The sequence below is a fragment of the Oncorhynchus mykiss genome, chromosome 7 (genome assembly GCF_013265735.2).
Source record: "Oncorhynchus mykiss isolate Arlee chromosome 7, USDA_OmykA_1.1, whole genome shotgun sequence".
NCBI lineage: Eukaryota > Metazoa > Chordata > Actinopteri > Salmoniformes > Salmonidae > Oncorhynchus > Oncorhynchus mykiss.
Genome location: NC_048571.1, coordinates 45,686,048 through 45,713,947, shown reverse-complemented (window position 1 = coordinate 45,713,947; position 27,900 = coordinate 45,686,048). Strand labels below are relative to the sequence as shown.

At 44.7% G+C, this 27,900-nt stretch overlaps 1 protein-coding gene across 4 annotated transcripts in view; it reads right to left on the bottom strand.

The window, feature by feature from the left end:
* Positions 1 to 8,448: 8,448 nt before the first annotated feature.
* The window catches only part of pdzrn3b (PDZ domain containing RING finger 3b), a 123,667-nt gene continuing 104,215 nt past the window's right edge, over positions 8,449 to 27,900 (bottom strand). For all 4 annotated transcript variants that reach the window (XM_021609446.2, XM_036983345.1, XM_021609448.2 and 1 more), the window contains 7 exons: positions 14,742 to 14,995; positions 13,796 to 13,883; positions 12,069 to 12,167; positions 11,752 to 11,814; positions 11,561 to 11,662; positions 11,297 to 11,413; positions 8,449 to 10,993 (listed from right to left, as the gene is read on the bottom strand). In XM_021609446.2, the coding sequence (XP_021465121.2) occupies positions 9,461 to 10,993; positions 11,297 to 11,413; positions 11,561 to 11,662; positions 11,752 to 11,814; positions 12,069 to 12,167; positions 13,796 to 13,883; positions 14,742 to 14,995 (2,256 nt within the window). In that variant the 3' untranslated portion in view covers positions 8,449 to 9,460. The remainder of the gene's footprint in view (positions 10,994 to 11,296; positions 11,414 to 11,560; positions 11,663 to 11,751; positions 11,815 to 12,068; positions 12,168 to 13,795; positions 13,884 to 14,741; positions 14,996 to 27,900) is intronic.

Sequence of the window (27,900 nt, the reverse complement as noted above, 5' to 3'; positions counted from 1 at the left end):
TAGTGAATAAAATATCAAAATTGAGCTGCCTGTGTAAACGCAGCCTTGGTCTCGCTCTGTGTCCTGTCTGTGTGTGGGCTGTGGGAATATTCCTCGCTGCACACACTAGCTATATATTGTTGATATAAGGTCATGACGACATTGTATAACTACACAATTAGTAGGCATAATGCTGCTTCGTGAGCAGCGCATAAACGTCTCTCCTATCGTGGTACGCGTGTGTGTGTTTGCTTGTTTGCTTGCTATGTTGTTTGTCAGTCGTGTTTGTTCGTTTCATCAAATCACATTTCACTCTCAGGGATGATGTGGAGAGGGTATTTGAACATCAAATATTGTGAATGTTGTTGATGTTGTCAGACAAACATACCGACAGAGTGCAAATACCACAGCATTTCGGCAGACTATTCTTTTGGGACAGATTCAGACTTTGGGAATGTATGCCTTTTCTATGCACACCTTTCCTACACACTTTTGAGTAGTTTGTATTCAGACATACCTCATGCATGTGCGTAACGGGCTTGGCAGGCATGGTTTCTTTGTGCACACCGAATGCATTAAATTGCAACCACTGAAAACCCTCCCAATTGCTGGCCAAAAGCTTTTCTCTTGGAGTTTTCATTCAATCGGGCTTTCAGTACATGTATCTACATTGGAATTGTCTCGACAGACTCACTGGAATATATGAAGAAATATCAGAATATTAGGCATCAATGAAAGAAAGCCATGTAAATACACACATGTATGTCGTTTTCCGCATCATTTGGTAGATATAAAAAAACAACAACTCTGATCTTGCATATTATTTAGGGTTAGGAAAGTATTTATGATCAATACAAAAACAGGTTTGGAGAGCCCTTTAGGCACTGTGGTTTGATTTATCCTGAGTTGCCATATTAAATAGTTCAATCCATGAAATATCGGAAGGTGAGAGAAGTGTACAATAGGGGTTGAACTGCAGTCCTATAAATACACTGTAATCATCCTCACTGTGATGACAATGGTCCAGTTGTAGTGAACCGTGTGCCAGGCTCCAGGTTTAAACTGCTACATATGGCCTGCGTTCCGTAATGGCTCAAATAAGCTACATGTTCCAAATGACTGCACAGCTTGTAATACATTAGCCTGATATGATCTATTACTAGAAATCATAAATCACTTGGTAGGTTTGGCACTATACTGTCATTTGCAGATGACTACAGAATCCTATAGCTCGGGTCTCCACATTTCATCCTAAGTTATAAGGCCAGCATTTCATAAACTTCACTCTGGAAAAGGTGATATGTTGATATGCTTCAGTTTGCTGCCATATGATTGGTTTCACCTTTGTCTCCAGCGATCATCAGGTAAAATAGTTCTAAAACAATTGTCATTCATATTTCAAATCCCGCTTATCCAAACGTCTTACTCACGAAGAATAACAAATACGGTGGCTTTGATTAATCCTGAAAGTTGTCATATTCGAGTTCAACACACAAAATATTGGAAGGTGAAAGAAAGTGTACAATAGGGGCCGAACAATAATCCTATAAATGCACCTTAATCCTCACTAATCATGGAACTGTATGACAACGGTCCAGCAGTCGGGAACTGTGTGCCAGGCTCCAGGTTTGACCTGCTACGTGTGGTCCAGTGGTCTGAGTTCCATAATAATTCAAATAGGCTACAGGTCCCAAAGTATTGCACAACGTTAGCCTAACATGATCCACTAATGCCAGCGACCCTCAGGAACAACGACACAGACGTGACAGAGGAAAGAAAGGTCAATGGAAGGTCAATGGAATGGAATGCTGAACAAAATACATGCATGTGGTTATTACTGACGGTGGCTCCCGACAGTGGCTAATATTTAACATGATACAATTTGTCAAATAAAATGGAGAAAAGCCCGGAAATATAGTCAAAACATTCTAAAGCACATACATCAACTCTGCAGGTTCAGCCCTACAGAAAAGGTTCCTTTTGGGTCTCTAAATTTCATCCATGCAAATTATGAGGGCACACAATTAAAATTCGGGAATAATGGCACAGCTACAGGACTTTTTCCACATTTTGTAACGTTACTGCTTATTCTAAAATTGATTAAATCTACACACAATACCTCATAATGACAAAGCAAAAACATAAAAAAACAAACATTTTTGGTAAATCAAAATTAACTAAAAATGAAATATCACATTTACGTAAGTATTCAGACCTTTTACTCAGTACTTTGTTGAAGCACCTTTGGCACCGATTACAGCATCGAGTCTTCTTGGGTATGGCCCTTCTCCCCTGATTGCTCAGTTTGGCCGGTCGGCCAGCTCTAGGAATAGTCTTCGTGGTTACAAACTTCTTCCATTTAAGAATGATATAGGACACTGTGTTCTTGGGGGACCTTCAATGCTGCAGAAATGTTTTGGTACCCTTCCCCAGGACTGTGACTCGACACAATCCTGTCTGAAAAGCTCTACAGACAATTCCTTTAACCTCATGGCTTGGTTTTTGCTCTGACATGCACTGTCAACTGTGGGACCTTATATAGACAGCTGTGTGCCTTTCCAAATAATGTCCAATCAATTGAATTTACCACAGGTGGACACCAATCAAGTTGTAGAAACATCTCAAGGATGATCAATGGTAACAGGATGCACCTGAGCTCAATTCCGAGTCTCATTGCAAAGGGTATGAATACTTATGTAAATAAGGTATTTCTGTTTTACATTTTTAATGAATTTGCAAGTACTAAGACAAAAAACTGTTTTCACTTTGTCATTCAATGGGTATTGTATGTAGATAAAAAAAAAAAAAAATTTAGAATATGGCTGTAACGTAACAAAATGTGGAAAAAGTCAAGGGGTCTGAATACTTTCCGAAGGTACTGTATTTATAGCCTACTTCACTGTGGAATTGTATTTATTTAATTTAACCTTTATTTAACTCGGCAAGTCAGTTTAGAACTAACTCTTATTTACAATGACGGCCTACACCTGCCAAACCCGGACGACGCTGGGACAATTGTGCGCCGCCCTACGGGACTCCCAATCACGGCCGGTTGTGATTCAGCCTGGATTCAAACCAGGGTGTCTGTAGTGACGTCTCTAGCACCGAGATGCAGTTTCTTAGACCACTGTGCCACTCAGGAGCCCCAAGGAAAAGGGCCCGAATTACATGTGATGTTGATATGATTTTCAGTTTGCTTCCATATGGCTCGGATTCTTATTTGTCTCCAGGGATCATAAGGAAAAATCATCTAAAACGATTGCTATGTGTATTTCCAATCCCCTTCTACAAACGGATTACTCATTTACCTAGCTTTTCTCAATAGATCGTCAATTTCTAAATTACGGCGCATGGAGAACGCTGTTATTTCTATCAAAAAGTTCCACTTGGAACTGACAAATTTGCTTGAACTTATTCATGGTTTTCTCACGCATAAAGGTGGTGGAATCATGAGGGAATTAAGGTCAGAATACGGCATATCTGTAGACACACCTCCACCTCACCTTCATTTATTGTTCCACCTCAAACAAATAGCGGGTAAATAGCATGCTATTATCATGCCTAAATTCAGAGGTCAGAATAAGCGTAGAGAAAATTAACAGGGAATTATGTTCCATTTACGCGCACTTAACTTGATCAGAATTCCTCCTTAATTGTTTTGAAAAGTCCACAGGAATTTGACAAAGAAATCCAAGCCGAAGTCACATCAACTATGAATATACACTGATTTGGTGCACACAGATGACACGGTTTAAGTTCTAATAGCTCAGACCATAGGAAGATTACATCTGTGGAATGACAGGCACTACCTCTGCTCTCCATGCTCTGCTGCTTTCATCCAGTTGTCCCGAGCCTGCAATCTGGAAGGTCTATAATGGACGAATTAGCTGTAGCCCAATAAATCCATTCAGCAGGCCCACCGAGAGCAGTCAGAGGTCCCAGAGTAGGGGTACGTTCTAAAAGGATCCACCCCTGTAATCTCCAATGTGGGAATTTGGGAGTGCTGAGTTATGGCTCTGTGGCAATAAACAAATAGACCCCTGAACTTAACAAGCCCATGGTAAGTTCAAGGGTCAAATAGGTAGTAAGAGATTTATGTCCCCCTGCCATTTTAGAGTCAGAGCCCTTTTTCCCTCAGTATTTATCTGTTTATGCACAAAAGTGTCATTTATGACTGCAATTTAACATGCTAAAGGATAAAAATAACAAACATGCTCACAAATGTCATTTTAGTAATCTGTGGTTTAATTGAGCTGGAACTACCCAGAGGTTTACACAAAGAGCATAGGGAGCTCTGAACAACTCAGAATAGGCCACAGTTTTTTTTTTTTGTGTGTGTGTGTGTGGGGGGGGGGGGGGGGGGGGGGGGGGGGGGGGGGGGGGTTGAATGAAAGAACATGGGAGGTTTAGAAGCAGGTCACAACTTAATTCACAGTCACAGTCTCTCTCCCTCTCTCTCTCCCTCCCACATCCCCTCCTAGGCTATTTAGGGGAGAATCTCCGTTACATCCTCCTCGAGTCCTCTCTCCTCGCATCCTTCTCAAAACCCATTGGATGAGAGAGCATAGCCTCCTGGACTAGCTGGCCCTCAGGTCACTCCTCATCCCTGTTGTGGAGGTGTAAAGGACCAGGGGCCATGTGGAACTGCGTTAGAGTTGTCAAATCCACAAGCGGCTCCTGACATTATACCTAAAGCTGCACGAGTCGTTTTAAGAGAAATCCCATACAGCCTTGTTTACAAGTTTGAGCACTGGAATGTGAGATGTAATCCATACCAATTATTTCATTCAATTTGAGCATCATTATTTCTCGTGCTGAACTTCGAACGTGAGTGGGACTGGTCTGGCTTCGTGACATCGATCAAGAGCAGCTGCTCACTGATTTGACAGCTCCAACGCAGTTACACGTCGAACACTGCCAAAACATTCGCTCTACGGTTGTCGGCTATCGCTGGTTAACGTTTGATCTGATTGAATCTGGGCCCTAAATAATATGGTGCTCTTCATCATGTATTTCTTTTGCTTAAGCTCTACTCCATCACATGAGACACGTCGTAGATGAACGCTCTCTGGGCTACAACAACGAATGATTGAAAACGAACATTTAGATATTGGCACGTCAGGCTTACCCATATTCAATTTTTTTTAGGTATATTGAAATGCCAGCAATAACAATAACTCATTGATATAATATGATGGAAAGTGGTCTGTGCTGTTTGAGAATGAATTAGAGAACGTTTCAACAACCAACCACTCACTCGTACATGGTTGAGGCTAGTACATATTTTTGTTTGATCTAATCTTGTGGATGTACAAGGCCCTTCATCATATTATATGAGGTCATTCATCTTGGTCATGTCTCCTGTCGCTCAAACCTCTTGTTTGTGCTAAAGCGGAATATGGTTCAGGTTTTAATATTCATTTTATGTATGTTGATGCATTCAGATACTGTATGTCCTCATCTATCCTCGTTGTATTGATTTGGTAAATTCATAGAAATGTTAAAAGAAAGTACACATCAACAATCCCTGGGATAAAGCTCCCTATAATTTGAAGGCTCTTTCGAGGGGGGGCGTTCATTTTTGGCAGACATTGTCTAGGGACAAATAAACTAATGTCTGATTCACATGGAAATAGGACATGAAAAAAAGTGTTAGAATTGAAAATATGCAGCACGTGTACCTCTGCATCTCCCTACTGACTTGGACTCTCCAGTGGAGCACAAGTCTTTTCAAATATTACTCAGGATTTGATATCATACACTGTAGCCAGGGTAAATGGAAGGGCTCTTGAGGCATCGTAAATCCTTACCTGTCAACACCACTGACAGGCAGACAATTCCACTAATAACAGGGATTGTTTTCACTGTTTAGTAACACGCGATTCACTCAATATCAAAATAGCCCTGCTGAATGTACATTGATAATAAATATATAATGTCAATGAAATTGAAATGGCAATGCTGCTAAATAATCTATGTTTCTCCACTGAACAAAAATCTAAACGCAACATGTATTGGTCCCATGTTCCATGAGCTGAAAATAATTAAATACATCCATACACACAAAAAGCTTATTTCTCTCAAATTTTGTGCACAAATTTGATTACATCCTTATTAGTGAGCATTTCTCCTTTGCCAAGATAATCCATCCACCTGGCAGGTGGGACATGTCAAGTAGCTGATTAAACAGCATGATCATTACACAGGTGCACCTTGTGCTGGTGACAATAAAAGGCCACTTTAAAATATGTGGTTTTGTCGCACAACACAATGCCACAAGTTTTGAGGGAGCGGGCAATTGGCATTCTGACTGCAGGAATGTCCACAAGAGCTGTTTCCAGAGAATTCAATGTTAAGTTCTTTACCATATCCCTGTGCTAACCCCGAAGGCCAGCACCAACTGCAAAATATGCAAATTGTTTAGGTCACACTGTGTCAGCAACATAACTCAACTCCGATAAAGATAGTGGAAAAAACAGCTCCTACCTACCACGAACATTATAATTACATTGGAATGGACCAATTACATCTATATTTTAAGATTTTCCAATTCACTATTGTTTAGACTGTTAAGTAGAGTTTTTACTACTCAATAGAAAACCACATAACAAAAACACACACATGATTTAATAGTTGTCCTTTTACATATTGAGGTCTCACCCAGTCAAATGTCCACCTGGGAAGGAATGACAATGTCCATGGCATTATCACCAGACATTATTCATAGTCTTACCTGCAGTAAGTATAAAGTCGGACTGAAAAGGCCACCACACACTCCAGTATGTATTCCTCTGGCCCAGTCGCCGTTCACTAGTAAGACATGCTCCTGTCAGCCTGAAGAATGTAAACAGCAGCCGCCTCAGCAGCAGCACCATCCAGCTAGGCAGTAGAGCGCCAGCCTTATCGGTTACACTGGTATTACACTGGAATGTCAGCCTCTCTCTGCGCTGCCATTTAAACCAATAAGAACCACTATCCAGCCCAAACGGAGGACAGCCAGCAAATTAAGAACGGATCACTTTAATTTATTCAAAGATGTAAAAAATGAAATAAATAAATAATACTAAACACGGGAGCGAAAGTGTGTGATGGCCTAATCTCTCTACATCAAGGTGGGGATGGTCCAGAATTGATCGGGAGAGCTTTTTGTTTGCCTTGCGTGCCATATCGTTGCCTCCCATTAAAAGAGTACGTACACAGCCTTGTACCCAGACATAAATCATAGAGCTTGGGCTCGCTGAGGCTTAAGAAGGAGCAATCAATTACACACCAGCAGACGTAGAGGAAGTGCCTGAGCCCACTCCCTTAGCTACTCTTATTACCATAATCATCCCCCTTAAGTGATGCAGTCTGGGACACAGACACCACTGTGTGCCGCACTGAGACGCACTCACAAACATCCAAGGCAGTGTGACAATAAGGCTCATGGCAACATGGAACGACAAGAACAGAGTCAGATCAGTGTCCACAGGCTTGACTTCAGGGTCTGTACCAACATAGATACTGAACAAATATTCTATCACTGTGCTGTGAAGGTCAGGAGTATCTTACACACCAAATCATCTTGGACAAATCCGTGTAAAGTTGTATATCATCCACGCACTGATCAAGTTTGATATGCCTCTGTCCTGTTTTCTTAACGAGACAGTGGTAACTCAAACGATTCTGTTAACTTGTCTGAGAGTTAGGCTCTTTCTGTAGGGGGGGGGGGGGGGGAGGGGGGCAGGGTGAGTCAGTGGCCCCTGGATGGAGTGGTCAGTCAAGTGTGGACACCACTCAGCCATGATTCCACAGACTTTACGGCCCCATAGACAGGGGTGATTCAACGACATGGACAAATCCTCTTGCCAATAATGGTTAATGACATTTCAAGAAGGGACAAAATGTAGTAGCATCACCCTAAGCACACAAGCACTGCAATTCTTCCATTTCAAAACATGTCTCTTCCACTGAGACAAAACAGACATCCAATCTTTGTGTTCCCTTGAATCTGCTCAGCAGTCCGTGGAGAAGGGCAGGGCATCCCCAACAGAAGATTCAATCCACATCATGCCTACCATTTGTCATAGGGTGTTAGACTAGGGGCCTTTCGGCCAATAGTTTAGCTGTATTTAAACTGGAGACAAGGATGAAAACGGCGCTCCTCTTCCCATGATTATGAGTGAGTTAGGAATTATTTTTGGACCTCAGCTGAGATTACACAGTCAGTAGCTGAAAAAAAACGACGCCATGAATTGTCAGGCTATTGTACGTTTGCTAGCTAATACTCTTTCTAAATGTTGTATTGAATTCCTGAATTTTGAATGTGGGTTAATGTTTCCCATATCACACTGGTCCTTTACTAAAGGCATCTTCAAAACATTGCGTGGATGCTGTATACAAGTTGTGCTCTCCTTCACTCACCTGCCAACACTGACTCAGTAGGTCTATCAAAAACCTCCTGCGAATAAAAAAAATCCCACACCAGCATTTTAAAGCTCATCAAATATAAAACAATAATTTATTATTTCTCTCATTTTACAAGACATCAAATTGGGTACCTAATTAAGGGTTTGTTAAGCCGTGTTATTTGGAGGCTTACAAAAGGTAAAGGCGACTACAATGTGCTCTTAAAAACAAAAAGAACACGGAAAGATTCTGATTTCAACAAATGATCTGCTCTATCCTGATACAGACGCGAAGGTGGAATATGTAACAGACGATACACACTGGATGTATAACTTTTGAAAAACAGCCCCCTTTTCAGATCGTCAATAACGGAAGTGTTTTGTTTGCAGAGAACGAGGAGGTTTTAGTTACATTTACAAAAGTCCTCTCAGGATTATGTGTTGACCTTGAAGCTAAATATTTCTTTCAATAAGCAAAAGGTATGCATAACAGTAAAATACTGATAAGAGATACTTATTAAAAATGAAATAAAACCAAAAGAATATGTAAATGTTGGCTGCTGTTTACTTATGGCACAGTCTTTACACACTTTCAAAACCTTCCAAAACATTGCTGTGAAACACTATCAATATTATTCAAAAGAGTTTACAGTTGAGCAGACACTCTTATCCAGAGCGACTTACAGGAGAAATTAGGGTTAAGTGTCTTGCTCCAGGGCATGTCGGCAGATTTTTCACCTAGTTGGCTCTGGGATTCAAACCAGCAACCTTTAGGTTACTGGCCCAACGCTCTTAACCACTAGGCTACCTGCTGCCCCAAGAGCAAGCACAAAGGTAGAAAAGTTACGGAAAGCATTTGAAAACAGTCTGATAATCATCCTTATCATGTCAATCATCTTCAAAGTCGATCCATGGAACACTCTGTGGAGCATCTCCCAACCGCCTGCAGGGGTCAAAAGTTAATTTAGAAAAGGCTTTTCCTGTTTCATTTTAACAAAATGTTGCCACATTGAACGAGGCAGGAAACTGTACCCCAATCCACAGTGTCCTATTATTTACAGTACATTACACCACAGGCCTGTCTTGTCTGCCTACTACACTGTGGTGACGGACAGGAGGGAGTTGTACACTCGCGTGCCGTCAGGCGACTTAGCACCGTGGGTCAAAAGTTCCTGGATAGTCATCCAATTGTCAAAGATTTTCTTGTTCCTCTTTTTCATCATCTTTTTGTGGCTCAGTTCAATGATGTTGGGCTCCTTCTTGTCATCGTCCAGGCTGGCCTGTTCCTTCAGGCAGTCGGCGCGGCTCTGCTTCATGAACTCGCGCCGCTGCCTCTGCTCCTTGGCGCGCACCGCGTGCTGCTTCCTCTCCCCCTTGCTCCAGTACCGCCCCATCTTCAGCTCGCTGATGGCGTCGTCGTCTGTGGTCATGCCGCTGCGCTCCTCGTGGATACGCAGGGCGCGCTCCTTCAGCAGCTTGTCCCTGACGGGCCTCTTGGTGATGTAGCGCGTGCCGTCGCTGCGGATCTTCACCTTCCACTCCATCTTGGGATCCAGCATGTCTTCGGGGTTCACGGGGTCACCGCGGCTGACCAGACTGACCAGGCTCATCTGGCTCTGGGCGTACTCCACGGCAGACTTCTGCTGGATCAGCTGCATGTAGCTTTGGTAGTGCTGGGCGTGGGCTGGGATGTGGGCGTGTTTGTACAGGGAGCGGGGCTGGGCCAGCTTGTGAGTAGACTCTCCCAGCTTACGCTCCTTCCCCTCCGCCTGCAGGCCACACTCAGACTCCTTAGAGGAGGAGGGCCTGATTCTGCTGGGGCCACCGGCCTCCTGGACAGGAGACAGCAGAGGCTTGAGGATCCTGCTGTTGGGCCCTGCGCTGCTGGAGGCCCCAGACTCGCCCTGGTTCTCTGCCCCCCTGCGGAGGGAGTTGTCTGGGGACAGCTCTAGGGTGAGGGGGGTGCTGCGGCAGCTCTCACCGGTGTTGTAGGCGCTGGAGCTGTCCTTGTCTGACTTCTCGGGCAGCTCTGTGATGTCGGAGAGCTCATGGCGGCGCGCGTCGATGCTGGTGTTGTAGTTGTGGAAGCCGCTGTTGTGCAGCATCCAGGACTCGCGGTACTGCTCCCTCAGCTGCTGCATCTTGTGGGCCCGGACGATGTTGAGGCACTCCAGCTCAATGCTGCGCAGCTCCTCATTCAGCAGCTCCAGCTCCTTGTCCACCCCTTCTTCGGCACCTCTAGCCCCTGCACTCTGGCAATACAGCTCCTGGGGGCCCCCCGCGCTCCTCACCTGGCACTTCAGCTCCAGGAGCTCTCGGAAGCGCTCACACTCGTCGGCGGGGATACCCAGGAAGTCAGCGTGGTCGTAGTCTGCGGAGATGAAGGACTCACCACTGAAGGGCAGGTCAATGCTTCCCAGGGTGTCCTGGCTGTAGGCCAGCTTCCTGCGGCTGCAGCTGCCCAGCGTGTTGGAGGCCGCAGTCTGGTCGTCCCCCAGGTTCTCCTGCTCAGAGCTCTCGTCGTTGCGCGTGCTCTCGTCGGTGCGGCCCACCCCGCTGTCTTTCTCGTGGTGATTGGACAACAGGGTGGCTGTGTCAGTCGTTCCACCATCCTCCTCACGCTTTTTCTGCAACACCAGACAATAGGATGAATAATTGAATCACCTAACATTATTAGATGTGTTTTCTCTGTACTTATCATTGACTACAGTATGTGAACCTACCCGCTTCTGTACTACTAGATTTCGGGTATGTAGAGTACAATGGGCCATTATGGCAACTGAGAATATTCGACTCTGTTTGGGAATTGGCTCACTGTCAGTGGACATGCAGGTGAGCATATGTGACTCTGTGAGTGATTGCTGACTCATGCTGTGTGTATGCATGTGTCTACAGTTCTGAGTGGCTCTATGCCGGCTGCTCTACACTACCTGCTGCAGCATGCTGGCGGTGAACTGCATGGCCTGGTGGTGCTGCTGCTCCAGCATGTCCATGTGGAGGTCATCCAGGAAGTCATTCCTGTCATCATCCATCCAGCCCTCATCCAGCTGGGGCACAGGGGTAGAAGAGAGGAAGAGGGAGGATGTCTTCAGTCACTGCCAATTAAGGCTACAGTACAACTATACAGACAACTATGCACCGTCTATGCATGCCTAGTACTATAAAGGATTCTAGGAGGTGGGTGGTGAGTTTACCTGGATCTCTGGTCTGGCCACCAGTAGACACACATTCTGATTCTCCTCACTGGTCAACAGAGCCACAGCATCCTCCCGGTTCTGGATCTCAATCCCGTTGATCTGCAGCGAGCAGAAGGAATGGAATTAGAGACGGGCTCGGAGCCGGTAATGCATTCATTGGAAGCATTGTGAGTGTTCTTTATCCTTACCTGGATAATTCTATCTCCCTCTCTGATCCTTCCATCCTTTGCAGCGATGCTGTTTGGGTCAATCTAAAGAAAGAGAGAACAGGAGAGGATTTTTCATTTCAAGCAGACCTCCGGTCGGAGACGAAAGACGCAGCAAAAAGAAAGCGAGAAAAACATCTCTGAATAGAAGTAGATGCAATTCCTATCTGCAGGTTTTGATTTTCCTAATTCAGAGGTGCGCGGTCTGTTACCATAAGATGATAAGTTCTATGCATCCATTATCCCCTTTTTTACACCTAACAACAACAACTGGCCATTGTTGAAGGTGTGCCACATACCTCACTGACGTAGATCCCAGTCTCGTCCTCATCATCAGTCCTGTAGCAGACGGTCAACCCAAGCTTGTCCTGGATGTTGGCTCTGTACAAATCCACTTCCTGCAACAAAAACAGCAAATTAAACATCCCAGATGTGCTCTCTCCCAATGGGCGGAGGGGAGTTCCATGGTTGCTGTTGTTTTCTTAAAGACAGACCCAGCAGTATACTGAGTTCAACCTAGGTCCACACACACACACACACACACACACACACACCCATCAATCGTAATAATGACTCCTTTAATTGCGAGCAGCCTAGGCCCTGTAACTTTTCTAGGGGACAGTGACAGGATGAGGGATGATCCACTGGCTTGCAGCTAAGCAGTGTCCCGTTTGTCACTAGTCAACATCTGTAATCTGTGAGATACCGACCCTGATAGTATACCTCGGGGCCAGGGGGTGGAGAGACGGGTTAACCCCCCCCCCCCCCCCCCCCCCCCCCCCAACGCAACTGTTCTCTACCACAGCAGCTGACTACTGAAATCTCCAAAACAGAACACGCAGAACACTCTGGGGTTTCAGATAGGGTAAACATTGTTATTTTTTTAAATTCATAAACACGTAAACAAAGAATAAAGTGTACACAACATGAGACCTAATTTTCACAAGACAGTGCATGTAATCGACTACAGTGACTTTCGCTTTACCGTGCCGTTACAGTGCAATACCCCTTTAAAAAGCCCCCAGCCTTTTCGTCTGAATTGATAGTCAGACTAATTCAGGCTTTTGTTGTGGATCTACATCATCAGCCGTCTAAATGTCGCCTAAAATCACTATGCAAATGTTTTAACGCAAGCATTCCAGTGTAAGTGTTTGTGAACACTGGGGCAGGGAGGACTGAGACATCCTTCAAATGATGAACGGAAGAACATCAGCGGGATGGTGGTGGTGAGCTAAGATCACCACAGGGAGGCCACTGGCTCCTTTTGTCATTGTCCACAGTATTAAGAGGGCGTCATCAGATCGACCTTGGGTCTAGGACAAGGTCAGGGCAGGGAGTCTGTGTTACTGTGCATCTGCGCTTTTGGCTCGGACAGCTTGAGCTCCCTGGCTTCATGTTTGGCGATTGGTTATTAATGCACTGCAGTAGTTGGGAGGGGAGGAGGGAAAGAGGGGGGAGCACCCTGAGACCTTGGAGTCTCTATCTCCTGGCTACATCCTTCCTCATCAGGGCCCCATCACGCCATTGTTAATGTGCATCATCAGATCCATCACTCTGGTTCCTATTATCGGTGCCATCTAATTATCCTCAGTGCATAAGCCTCTTGCAGCGCCCCCCCTCTAAAGCAAAGACGCATTAGGCGTTGTCACAAAATAAGTAATGATGTCACCATTTAGCATCTGCTCCTGGGTACTATGGAGCAAACAAGCCACTCGATTTCCGTCTGGCCTACATACTCAGTGTCGTTACGGGGATAGAGTGGGCTCAGCTCATCGATAACGGTGATATATTGGGAGAATGGGCCTTGCGGTGACTAACAGAGCTATTGGGACGGAGACACAGTGGCTCAGTGATGGGACGGCCAGAGGAATACGGCGTCGCATGTCTGAATGTTTATCTTCATTGAGAAGGGGAGAAAGGCGGTGAGGTCGAGAGAGTGGGAGAAGAAGAGAGGGGGGATGGGTAGAGGAGGAGAAGGGGGAGAAGGGGGGAGGGAGAAGACAAGAGGGAGTCGTCTGTATTTTACCTCATATTCCAGCTCCTCTCGCTCCATCTCCTGCTGCATACCCTCCAGGAAATCATTGGGGTCAAAGTACTCGTGCCCGGGGGAATGCCTATGAAAGCAATTCAACACAATAAAGATAGTTCCTACAGGCCTTGTCATGATTAATCTGTTATTACACAGAAATACAATCACAATACATGACAGTACGTCAGTGTTAAGTGTGTCACTGGATTGAAATGAAATTATCCCAATGTCCCTAGCGTAAATCTTATCAAGTGACATCTCACGCAACCAGAGCTTTCAGTAAATTGTGAATTACTTGAGAATGGAAAACAAGTGCCCACATTCTTTTGTAAAAGTATAAGTTTTAAATCAAGTTAAGAATTGTTTTTGGCCTGAGGTTAATCAGAAATGGAAATGCCATGTTTTTAATTTGACTCTGAAATCAATTAAAAATAACCACGATTGACCTATTAAAGGGCAACTGCTCCTGACAATAATGTGTTTGAGTACCCAGACTGTGAGCTCCGGGCCACACATAGACACAGCTAGCGGACGACAGACAGGAAGTCATTTAATATGCAAACACAAATTAACAAGGCCATCTTCATTTGGCCGTGTGCCCCAGGACTTGACATCTCGCTTAGTAACAGGTGTAACATTCACATCTAACTTCCGTTAGAAGGCACGAATACCAATTTGTTCGTGTGAAAACACACCAGGTTCCATTGTAATGAACTGGCAAAGTGACATTTTTACAAAAAGCTGTATCAAAATACTCCATCTTTACTTGAGCCCTTTCTATACTGACCAGTGACATGGTCAAAGGACTAGTTTTGCCTATCAAGTCCTTAACCAATCAGTGACCATGAGGGAAAGGAATTAAGAAACAGAAGGATCTAGTCTTTTAACCCCGTCCCTCCCCTTAACCCCAACCCATCCGATTAGACAGTGTACTGTAACTCACTCCTCGGGCATGAGGTATTGCTCCAACACAGCCACGGTGGGGGCGGCGGCAGGCAGCTTGGTGAGGGCCATGATGTGTTGGAAGGTGATGTCTGTCTGGGTGCTGATGTCCACCACCTGGGTGTCTGAGGCAGGGCTGGAAGGTTTGGGGCGGGGTGCCCGGCGAAGCACCTGGACCATGATGGGCTCCTTGGCTGTGCGGAAGGCCTCCACTGCCTGGTCATGGGTGGCCTTGGACAGGTCCTTCCCATTCACCTACACACACAGACAGAATATGGTTACTTTGAGATTATACCTATAGCCTTCCAGCCATTGTGCTAACGCTAGTTAGTATTGGCTCGTGAAACTACCTCTCCCTTCCTTCATACTGGACACAGAGACATTAAAATGGTATCCATGAGTTTATCGGACTCTGCTGGAAGTCGATTAAAGAGCCTCATTGCCAAAATCCCAAAGTATCCCTTCAACTATAGAAGAACAGCATTAGGGCTCCCGAGTGACGCAGCGGTCTAAGGCACTGCATCTCAGTGCTGGAGGCGTCACTACAGACAACATGGTTTGATTCCAGGTTGTATCACAACCGGCCGTGATTGGGAGTCCCGTAGGCCGTCATTGTAAATAAGAATTGGTTCTTAACTCTCTCTCTCTCTCTCTCTCTCGCTCTAACAGGCTGGGGTTTACTGTAAGTAGATGGATATCGCTCCCTCATGCTACACGAGCCCTGATACCATCATAGCATAGATGATTAAACCCTCAGATCACCGGATGAGTGTGACTGTGGATTTCCACAAAACCAGGAGGAGAGTCTTCCAGCCTGACAGTGGTGTGTGATAACTTTCTACTGCCTCAGTCTGTTTCACAGGGTCACCACCCCGACGAAGCAGAATAGGACTTTAATTAAGACTGGGGGCCCTCTTTAATTAATCAAGGTCGTTAGACAGGCTGCGTCGGGGAGCCCTTATTTAGCGAAGTCATTTCTGGGTGAAGAATCTACCCTCCCGTCAGAGATTAGCAGGCTGCTGCAGTTTGTTAACCAGGGGAGATTAATTTGAGCAGTGGGCCGGCCTGCAGTGTCACACAGAAGAGGCTAATGAAGTTGGGATGAGCCACTAAAGCCAATCCCCTCTCCTTATCAACCCGTATAATGAAGAGGATGTGTCATTGGATCTCATGAGAGATTTACAGCCTGTTACACATGCATTGTTTAGGGTCATACACAATAGTCAAAATACTGTAGGACAATAAATATAATTTCATTCAAATGTATAGCTATCCATGTTCTTACGTGACAAAGCATGACAAAGAAAAATCCTGCAGAACTGTGGAACGTGCTGCACATGTTCACCAGAGCAAAAATCATAGCCCCAAAAAGTAAAGCAGGAAAGTCATTACGATGCCAAGAAGACAGCACCGCAGGAGAAGAGCCCTCCTCCTGCGAGCAGTGCAGCACGGCACCCTGGGTCAGCAGACTGCCTGCCTGTACTCTCGGCTTATCAGGTCTCTCCCAGAGCCTCCGCCAGTTCCGCCCTCCATCAGCGCAGCATTTGGAATTTGTTTGTTTGTGATTCCTGGACGTGTGAGAGCTTTGATAGGATCTGAGCCCGGGGGCTCTTTGCAGTTCAGAGGCTGGCCACGCTCTCCTCTTCCCCCTGCCTGCTTCTCCACCACACGGCAGCCAGGCCGGGGCCAAGAGTGCACACTGTGAGCTCCCTGAGAAGACTGATAAAACCCGGTCTCAATTTAGAAAGACTCAAGTGATGCAATGGAGCTGGATGTCTAGGTTTATACCTCTGGACGTCATTAGACATGTTATTCATTGTTTGAAATCTTTGTCTCTCCCTCTCTCTCTCACATACACACACACACACACAAGATTAAAGTGTGTAATTGGTTGATACTGTTTCCTCTGGCCATATTTTGTCTCGTTCTAATTCACAGCTTAACTGGGATACTGTAGAACAGGGACAGCAGCAATGTCAAGGTGACTAAATTATGGCATGTGTGCCGCCCTGGATTCTGGTTCCAGTCTGGTTGTGCTATCTAATGCCCACTATAATATCCACCACTCCCAAGTATTTGAGAGAACTTGCCAAATGTTTGTGGTAAATTGCCAAGTGCTCTATTGTAATATCTTAGAATGTGCTCCATTCTAAGACATTACCACAGAGCACTGAGCGTGCACGTTTTTGGAGGGAGGATGAGGGGACATTGTGCACTTCAACTTTGAAGAGGTTATGTGCTCACTAATAACCAGAGAGGATTAATGCTAATCCCAGCCTCCAGGATAATTGGATCATCTCAAACGGGTTCAACTTCCACATCACAACTTGGCCAAAAGTAAGAGCTTCCATTTACAATTTGTATTGAATAATCGAGAGAAAATGGAATGAGAAGAAATGTGCAGAATCATTACGAAATTGAAATAAAAACTTTTAAAAAGTAATGTGAGGACGAGTGTTGAGAAGGAGGCTTTGAACACAGAAAGAAGGTAAAAAAGTAAGTTCCGCTCTCCCCTTTTCTGTCTCTCTTTGTCCATTTCTCTGGGTTAGCAGTGTTTGTTCAGATCAGCTGTGAGGAACAATCTTGTCTGTGTCCATCCCTCTCATAGACAGGCCTGGTTGCCCTGGAATCCCACTCGTCCTTGAAGGCAGCGACCCGGAGACAATGCTAGACCCCCTCCCAGAGAGCCCAGAGAATCCCGCCTCAGCGCCCTCAATGGGGGAGTCCCCTCCAAGGCAGGAAGGGGGTCCCACAGCCCTCATTCACCACCAACACTCACCTCTGACATGGCACTGTGCAGTGCACTAAGTAAGACACGTAGTATTCACAAACACAATATGCACAGCTCGCTATATCGCTGTCCATGCAAAACCATGTGCCGTCATAACCCTTCATCTTCACAGAGCCTAAGCATTCACATTCGGTTGTTGAAATTGAATCACTGAATACTGTCAAACAGTAATGAACAGTATTTCAAGATTTGTTATCAGTTAAAATCGACATACTTCTAAAATGTTATCAGCTGTGACGTTTGCGTCAGCATTATGCCAAGCTTTAGAAAGCAGCAGTGAGTGACATGTAGAAATGACTATGTAAACCTTTTGTACAGCCCTCCCTCAGTGAAGGGTCTCGTCAATCCAATTGTACTGACAAGAGGGCAACGAGCTCAGCTCTGGAATAGTAATGAGGTCTGAATGAGATGCCTGGTGTTGTGACTGTCCAGACAGACGGAGTTACTTTGTCACGCCTTTCCTTCCATTAAGACAACACATCAGATCGCTGGCTCAGACTCGAGTTTTGGAAGAAGTGGGACTTGGTATGCTACATAGAAGACTAAATGTTCTGCATTTTGACATTGGTCATAAAATGAGCTGTATCTTTTAATGTTGGACCTCAAGACATTTATTTATTTATTTTTTATTTTACCTTTATTTAACTAGGCAAGTCAGTTAAGAACAAATTCTTATTTTCAATGACGGCCTAGGAACAGTGGGTTTACTGCCTGTTCAGGGGCAGAACGACAGATTTGTACCTTGTCAGCTCGGGATTTGAACTTGCTTCCTAGTCCAACGCTCTAACCACTAGGCTACTCTGTTAAGCCCAGACATGTGTCCACGTCCTGGAGGTAATGAGGAACTCAAATGAAAAGCCCAGCCTTCCCTTATCCTCACTCAACCTCACTCAACCTCCCTCCATCGCCACACATCGCTAGAATGCAAATCAGGTCCAGATTAAGACTTTGGCATGAAGGCAGCAGGTAGGTGTGTGTGTATCAGCCTCTCCCTGATTGCTGACCTGCTGCCAAAATAGGCTTATCTGTCTGTTTGCGAGAACAGTAACTTTCATTCTGGCACAAGGCTGTAGCCTTCAAGTCATGTGGGGGAAAAAAAACATCAACAGTGCCAATTTGGAGGTGTATTGTTTGCTATCTTCAAAGGCCTACACATTTGAGCCAAGTCATACAATGCAACATGTTACATTTGTCTGTGCTATAGGGCCTCTTCTCACTCTGAGAGATTGCCTAGAGATTGAGGAAATTCCCCTCGGCTAGACCTTTTACCGGAATGTAAATTTGCGAACTTGTCACGTCTCGACATCTACCTCCGGAGGTCCTGCACGACACTTGCCCGACAGGTGCCCTCCTCCAAGCAGGGCAGTGTAAAAATGAAGTCTTGTTAAGCCCAACACTTCTACAGGACAAAAAACGTAATAGCAGAGCATTGTTTTTGAAACAACGGAAATGTATAGGCATATTTCTTATATTAGACTTGTTTAATTGCGTTTTTACCTGAAATTGCAGTAAAAGCCGGTTACTCCGACATTGACGCTGCCACTTTAACGGAATATCAGAACACAATAAATGTTTTCAATGCAAAACCAAGCAGGAATGCAAGCAGCAACTACACCGTGAATTAACAACTTTTTCAGTCGCAATATTTTTTTCTTCATGTAATGCTTTGCATGATATTGATGAAATTAAGCATGGTTTGTTCTAAGCGATCTAGCAATGGTTCCGCTATCGTTGGCTGAAGTTAGTCAGTTAGCTAGTACGTTAGCTGTGAGGAGGATGCAGACATTGTGTTTAGCTTGCTATCTACAGGTAACTGCCAAAATAAAGGAAACACTTGAGTAAATGAGGAACACAAAGTATATTGAAAGCAGATTGTTTCCACAAAGGTGTGGTTCCCAAGTTAATGAAGCAATACACATCCCATCATGCTTAGGGGTAAGGTATAAAAATGCCCAGATGCATGAAGCTGTTCTGGTGGCTCGTGGTGGCCCAACACCCTATTAAGAGACGTTGTGTTGGTTTTTTCCTTTATTTTGGCAGTTTCCTGTAGTTATGTATAATATGAACAACACTGTATGATAACGTTACTGTACATTTACATTCATATGAGGGGGTAAGCCTTCATTTTTCTCTATGATGACGTTACTTGATGAAGCAAATGTTGTTAGCTAACATTAGCTTGCTAGCTAGCAGCTGTGAAACTTAAGCTGTTATTGCAGCCAAATGAATGAGTTTATGGAGGAGAAAATAAACCATTTCAATGTCTGCTTGTGAATTTTTCCATTTTTCAAGAGTGTAATATGGTTTTGTTGCATTAATCAAGATTGTAAAATGGTAGATGCATGGAAAGTTTATCGCATAGCTAGTTGAATAGTAGTTTGCATGCTTACTGGCCAGTGGATAAGGTGATATTTACGGTACATTTGATCTGCGAAGCAAGAATGTCACCCGTACTCTCTCTCGGCACGGAACATTCAATTGCTAATGCAAACTGAAAAGTTTATGTACATGTTATGTGTATTTTGTCCCAATGCCTTTCTTCTAACTTTTGTCTATCTGAATAAGCTTCTAGTTGTTCAAACTCCAACAACTCCTTTTTAAAAGAAGAGTACGTCATTTTGATGAAGCAGACAGTGAGGTGAATGGAGTGGAAACTGCCAGGCAAAAGAAGTTGCCTTTCAACAGTGGGAAGGCAGGAAAGCCCTGGGAACCTCAGTCTATAGACACTTGTTCATAAGGGACCATGAGTGGCGATTGCTTCTCTCACTCTCTAAAGTCTCTCTTTATGGTCCGATACACTTCTTAAGCAAATTCTTCAAAGTCTGCATTTTTCTGAAAACAGAGAGAGAGGAGGGCTGATGTGATAGAGAGAGTGAATGGAGGCTTGAGAGCTTAGTTTCAGGGGGCCTATAGCTGCTTGAGTGGAAGCGGGAGCGTTCCCAGTGTGGGTCAACCACAGTTAATACCTCTTTTATTTAACATTGAACCATTTTTTCAACAAAAAAAAAAGCAGTACGAATTGAAGAGCTTGGTAATGGTCTCTCTCAGAGTGTGCGCGGCTTGTGTGTGTTTAATTCTTTTGACTGACTGTGGGGAAAGTCTTACCACACTCCGACAGTTAAAAACACAGCAGTCTTTATTTACTGCAGCAGGCAGGCTTACGGAGGATTACAGAACAAATAGCAGAAACTTAATGCCGCTAATAAGCACGGCGGGCTGAGAAAGACACTACTGTTGCTGTCTCTTAATCTGATTTAAGCATGGGACATTCTGTTATCCACAGCAGATCGGTAAAATACTCAGAATCACTTCCTTTAGGCATTCTGCGGCCTTCCTCTGTCTTAATGAGCTCAGCGTCAGGTGCTAATCAAGAAAAAGGGGCTTTCCTAGTTTCTCACACTAATGGAACCAGCATTATATTTACATTTGACCGTTGTCATTTAGCAGACACTCTTATCCAGAGCGACTTAGTTAGAGCATTTGTATTAAGATACTCTAGCTAGGTGAGACAGACACATTTCACAGTCTTAAGTACATGTTTCCTTAATAAAGTAGTCCGTGCTAGTAGAAAAAGACAAGACAAAATAATTCAGCTGTCCTGACATTTATGGGGAAGCTTGTTCCACCATTTGGCTGCCAGGGCAGTGAAGAGCTTTGACTGGGATGAGTGGGGGGTCCAAAAGCCCAGAGGTGAAAGAACGGAGTGCTCAGGTTGGGGCACATTTCACTTGCAATTTGAACAATAGTTTTAACTGAGAAGATGACTGAGAACTGCTATGAACCAGGCTGTGCTGCCTGGCATCCACTTACAGTGGTCAGGATTGTTAAGAGAATACTGGTTGGAAAGAGATCAAAGATTCATCCACCAACACTGGGGAATATATACACCACTGTTCAAAAGTCTGGGGTCACTATGAAATGTCCTTGTTTTTGAAAGAAAAGACAATCTGTTGCCCATTAAAATAACATCAAATGGATCAGAAATACAGTGTAGACATTGTTAATGTTGTACTATTGTAGCTGGAAACGGCAGATTTGTTTTATGGAATATCTACATAGGCGTACAGAGGCCCATTATTAGCAACCATCTCTCCAAGTTTATCATTTTATAAAGGCCAATTGATCATTAGAAAACCATTTTGCAATTATGTTAACCCAGCTGCAAACTGTTGTTTTGATTAAAGAAGCAATAAAACTGGCCATCTTTAGACTCGTTGAGTATCTGGAGCATCAGCATTTGTGGGTTCGATTACAGGCTCAAAATGGACAGAAACAAAGACCTCTCTTCTGAAACTCATCAGTCTATTCTTGTTCTGAGAAATGAAGGATATTCCATGAGAGAAATTGCCAAGAAACTGAAGGTCTCATACAACGCTGTGTACTACTCCCTTCACAGAACAGCGCAAACTGGCTATAACCAGAAAGGAAAGAGGAGTGGGAGGCCCCGGTGCACAACTGAGCAAGAGGACAAGTACATTAGAGTGTCTAGAAACAGACGCCTCACATGTCCTCAACTGGCAGCTTCATTAAATAGTACCCGCAAAACACCACCAGCCTTCTAGGTAGAGTTGCAAAGAAAAAGCCATATCTCAGACTGGCCAATAAAAATAAAATATTAAGATGGGCAAAAGAACACATACACTGGACAGAGAACAGCATCTAGGAGTCGCCTCTTCACTGTTGCCATTGGAACACCAGAGTGATGGTTAATGATAATGGGCCTCTGTGCGCCTATGTAGATATTCCATTAAAAAACACCTGCCGTTTCCAGGTACAATAGTCTTTTCAACATTAACAATGTCTACACTGTATTTCTGATCAATTTGATATTATTTTAATGGACAAAAAAAAATGTTTTTCTTTCAAAGACAAAGACATTTTTAAGTGACCACAAACTTTTGAACGGTAGTGTATATCGTCAGTCACATGCTTCATTAGGAAATGTGTTAATGATGTACCCACAATAACAATCCGGACAACCCAAAACCCTGGATGAACGGAGATATCCGTACAATGCTGAGAGCCTCTCCCAGACAAGCTCAACACATTCTATGCTCGCTTCGAGGTAGACAATACCAAGCCATCCACGAAGACTCTCGCTGCTCCATACAACCAGGTGATTCCGCTCTCCGAGGCTGACGTGAGGAAAACTCCAGATGGCATCCCTTGTCATGCGTCTTCAGAGTGTGTGCTGACCAGCTGGCGGTGTGCTCAACCTGTCCCAGGCTGTAGTCCCCCACCTGCTTTAAGGCTACCACCATCGTCCCAGTAACCAATACAAACAAGGTGACATGCCCAAATGACTCACCCTGTCACGCTCACTTTTAGAGTTTAGGAGTGCTTCGAGAGGTTGGTCATGGCCCACATCAAGGCCATCATGCCAGGCACACTGGACCCACTCCTAAACATTAAGAACGTCTGCTCGTTCCATGGCATAGACTGACCAAGGTGAATCCAGGTCAATCCCTTATTGTCACTTGTTAAATCCACTTCAAATCAGTAGAGATCATTTTTAAGCCTTGAGACATGGATTGTGTATGTGTACCATACACAATCCACGGGGAATGGAAGTAAGAGCCAGTTGCACTGGTTTGTGTCAAGAATTGCAACGCTGCTGGGTTTTTTTTCACACTCAACAGTGTCCTGTGTGTATCAAGAATGGTCCACCACCCAAAGGACATCCAGCCAACTTGAGAGGGAGGCATTGGAGTTAACATGCGCCAACATCCCTGTGGAACGCTTTCGACACCTTGTAGGTTCCATGCCCAGACCAATTGAGGCTGTTCTGAGGGCAAATGTTGTACTATAAATTGTGCCTTCCTGTATTATACTTATGCCAGAATGTATTATTCTATTCTACTGCCATATGTTTTCTTATTGTTGTTGCATTGTCGAGAAGGAACCCGCAAGAAAACTTTTCGTTGGATGATGTTTACCATGCTTATCCCATACATAAGACTAATAAAAACTTGATAGAACATCTGAACGTGAGCTAGAGTCTGCGCGTTATCCTCATGGTTGCCTCTATCTGGTTCTCCACAGTGAGGGCAGGGGATGGAGACAAAAGGGGAGCGAGGGCTCGACCCGGTGGGGTACTAATCACCGGCAGTGGGGCTGAGACCCAGGGCTCTGTCACCCTTCATTAGCGCTCTTATCTCACTCCGCTGGCCCACAATCACCCAGTCTCAGAGCTGCAGCCAGCCAGGCAGCGCAGCAGCACACAGGCTCATTTCTCCACACACCCTCTGTGAGGACTGACAGCAGATCTTATTTTATTCCAGCAGGCAGCAGCTCCATGTCTGTTAGCGCTACCATCATTTACTCAGGACGGCACCATCACAGATATAGTAGTCTCACTAATATGTAGAGCCAGTAGAAACAGCTGCTGTGTGTGTAACCTAGGGCTTCCTCTCTCAATCATCTCAGAAAGCTCCCCCCCATCCGCAATCAAGCACACATACTGTGGTAGACAGACGGACACACATTACAAACACAGCCAATCAAAATAGACGTTCAAATGACAGTGACTGGTGGCACCAAGCGGACTCCTGCAGGGATCGCAGCAGGGCCCGGGGCATTGTCAGCTCCTCATCTCCACACAGGGATCATAGCTCTGGGTCTCAGGTGGCCCCACAAGTCACAGTAAAACACACCCTGGTCACCACATTAACACTTAGCACCAGGGGCCTGAATGTAGCATGGGACAGTGATGGGCTCCCGGTGAATAGCAGCTCAGGGAGGGCCCTTCCTGCCTCCACATCATAATGAGCCTCCATCATCTGCATTAAAATGTCCCCCGCCACTTAAAACCCTTCCTTCTGTCTTTTCAGATGTCTTCTTCATGATGGTATATTGCAGACAGACACAGGGGACAGATTGGTGCATTCACATGGTAGGCCTACATGCACACAGATGTTTGGTTCTCTCTTAATCATGTCCTATCAGTATCAAATACATGACTGGTCTCTGGCTTTGTGCATAAGGCCCCAATGAAGGAGCTGTGTAACTGTAAATGAATAGCAACCACCCCCACATAGCACAGGAATGGGTTTTGTTTGGATAAATTAATGCAAATTAAAGTACACTAGAACATTTCCCTGATAGCAAGAGGTGATGCTACCAAATGCATTATCATGAATCTGAATAGTCTCTAGGTCTACAGTTGTGGCCAAAAGTTTTGAGAAAGACACAAATATTAATTTCCACAAAGTTTGCTGCTTCAGTGTCTTTAGATATTTTTGTCAGATGTTACTATGGAATACTAAAGTATAATTACAAGCATTTCATACGTGTCAAAGGCGTTTATTGACAATTACATGAAGTTGATGCAAAGAGTCAATATTTGCAGTGTTGACCGTTCTTTTTCAAGACCTCTGCAATCCGCCCTGGCATGCTGTCAATTAACTTCTGGGCCACATCCCGACTGATGGCAGCCCATTCTTGCATAGTCAATGCTTGGAGTTTGTGGTTTGTTTGTTTGTCCACCCGCCTCTCGAGGATTGACCACAAGTTCTCAATGGGATTAAGGTCTAGGGAGTTTCCTGGCCATGGACCCAAAATATCGATGTTTTGTTCCCCGAGCCACTTAGTTATCACTTTTGCCTTACGGCAAGGTGCTCCATCATGCTGGAAAAGGCATTATTCGTCACCAAACTGTTCCTGGATGGTTGGGAGAAGTTGCTCTCGGAGGATGTGTTGATACCATCTTTATCCATGGCTGTGTTCTTAGGTAAAATTGTGAGTGAGCCCACTCCCTTGGCTGAGAAGCAACCCCACACATGAATGGTTTCAAGATGCTTTACTGTTGGCATGACACAGGACTGATGGTAGTGATCAAGCTTTTTTCCTGATGCCCCAAACAATCGGAAAGGGGATTCATCAGAGAAAATGACTTTACCCCAGTCTCAGCAGTCCAATCCCTGTACTTTTTGCAGAATATCAGTCTGTCCCTGATGTTTTTCCTGGAGAGAAGTGGCTTCTTTGCTGCCCTTCTTGACACCAGGCCATCCTCCAAAAGTCTTCGCCTCACTGTGCGTGCAGATGCACTCACACCTGCCTGCTGCCATTCCTGAGCAAGCTCTGTACTGGTGGTACCCCGATCCCGCAGCTGAATCAACTTTAAGAGATGGTCCTGGCGCTTGCTGGACTTTCTTGGGCACCCTGAAGCCTTCGTCACAACAATTGACCCGCTCTCCTTGAAGTTCTTGATAATCCGATAAATGGTTGATTTAGGTGCAATCTTACTGGCAGCAATATCCTTGCCTGTGAAGCCCCTTTTTGTGCAAAGCAATGATGACGACACGTGTTTCCTTGCAGGTAATCATGTTTGACAAAGGAAGAACAATGATTCCAAGCACCACCCTCCTTTTGAAGCTTCCAGTCTGATATGCAAACTCAATCAGCATGACAGAGTGATCTCCAGCCTTGTCCTTGTCAACACTCACACCTGTGTTAATAAGAGAATCACTGACATGATGTCAGCTGGTCCTTTTGTGGCAGGGCTGAAATGCAGTGAATTTTTTTGGGGGGGATTCAGTTCATTTGCATGGCAAAGAGAGACTTTGCAATTCATCTGATCACGCTTCATAACAGTCTGGTGTATATGCAAATTGCCATCATACAAACTGAGGCAGCAGACTGTGAAAATTAATATTTGTGTCCTTCTCAAAACTTTTGGCAACGACTGTACTGTGGGTTATTGTTTTAAACAAGACAATATAGATCTCTAAGCGAAAAAAGGTGGCTTATTCATGTTTATCGTCGAAGGACTGAGCGTTACACCGAGGCCTGTACTCAGGAGCGGGATCGATTTGGAGGTGTAGGGTCCGTCATGGTCTGGGGCTGTGTGTCACAGCATCATCGGACTGAGCTTGTTGTCATTGCAGGCAATCTCAACGCTGTGCGTTACAGGGAAGACATCCTCCTCCCTCATGTGGTACCCTGCCTGCAGACTCATCCTGACATGACCCTCCAGCATGACAGTGCCACCAGCCATACTGCTCATTCTGTGCGTGATTTCCTGCAAGACAGGAATGTCAGAGTTCTGCCATGGACAGCGAAGAGCCCGGATCTCAATCCCATTGAGCACGTCTGGGACATGTTTAATCGGAGGGTGAGTGCTAGGCCCATTCCCCCCAGAAATGTCTAGGAACTTGCAGGTGCCATGGTGGAAGAGTGGGGTAACGTCTCACAGCAAGAACTGGCAAATCTGGTGCAGTCCATGAGGAGGAGATGCACTGCAGTACTTAATGCAGCTGGTGGCCACACCAGATACTGACTGTTATTTTTGATTTCGACCCCCCCATTTGTTCAGGGACACATTAGTCCATTTCTGTTAGTCACATGCCTGTGGAACTTGTTCAGTTTATGTCTCAGTTGTTGAATCTTATGTTCATACAAAAATGTACACATGTTAAGTTTACTGAAAATAAACGCAGTTGAAACTGAGAGGACGTTTCTTTCTTTGCTGAGTTTATATCCGAAAATAGCATGCACACATGATAGAGGAAATATCATGTCCTCGTAAAAGGAACCGTCCCACCTGTCCGCCCGTCCTCCCACACAGTAACATCTGACCCCCATATCCATATGGGTCCAAATGATGATGTCTTTCTATTTCAGGAATCTGACGGATGTTTGTGGCAAATGTAATAATCTTTGTGTCATTGGTATAACCTTCAGTGTTGTATTTCCATCTGCCTGGTAGAATGGGGCCAGAGACCAACCCATGTCACTCCTGGCTAAGTGAAGAATAATGCTTTACAATAACCACTCAAAAAGTAGCCAGCTACTGAACAAGTACACCATAGTGGGATTTATGTGATACTGGCCCATATCCAAATAACCATACTAGCGTACTAAATAGTTTGCGAAAAAAAAAATGTCATTTTATAGTATGTGAAATGTCAACAAAAAAGAACACTATATATACACACAACAGTATGTGGAACCCATTCAAATGAGTGTATTTGGCTATTTAAGCCAAACCCATTGCTGACATGTGTATAAAATCAGGCACACAGCCATGCAATCTCCATAGACCAACATTGGCAGTAGAATGGCTTTACTGAAGAGCTCAATGACCTTCGATGTGACGCAGTGTCATAGGACGCCACCTTTCTAACAACTCACTTTGTCAAATGTCTGCCCTGCTAAAGCTTTCCTGGTCAACTGTAAGTGCTGTTATTGTGAAGTAGATACGTCTTGGAGCCACACGTCTCAGCCGCGAAGTGGTACGCCACACAGGTTCACAGAACGGGACCGCAGGGTGCTGAAGCACGTAGCGTGCAAAAATCGTCTGTCCTCGGTTGCAACACTCTTTACTGAGTTCCAAACTGCCTCTGGAAGCAACGTAGGCATAATAACTGTT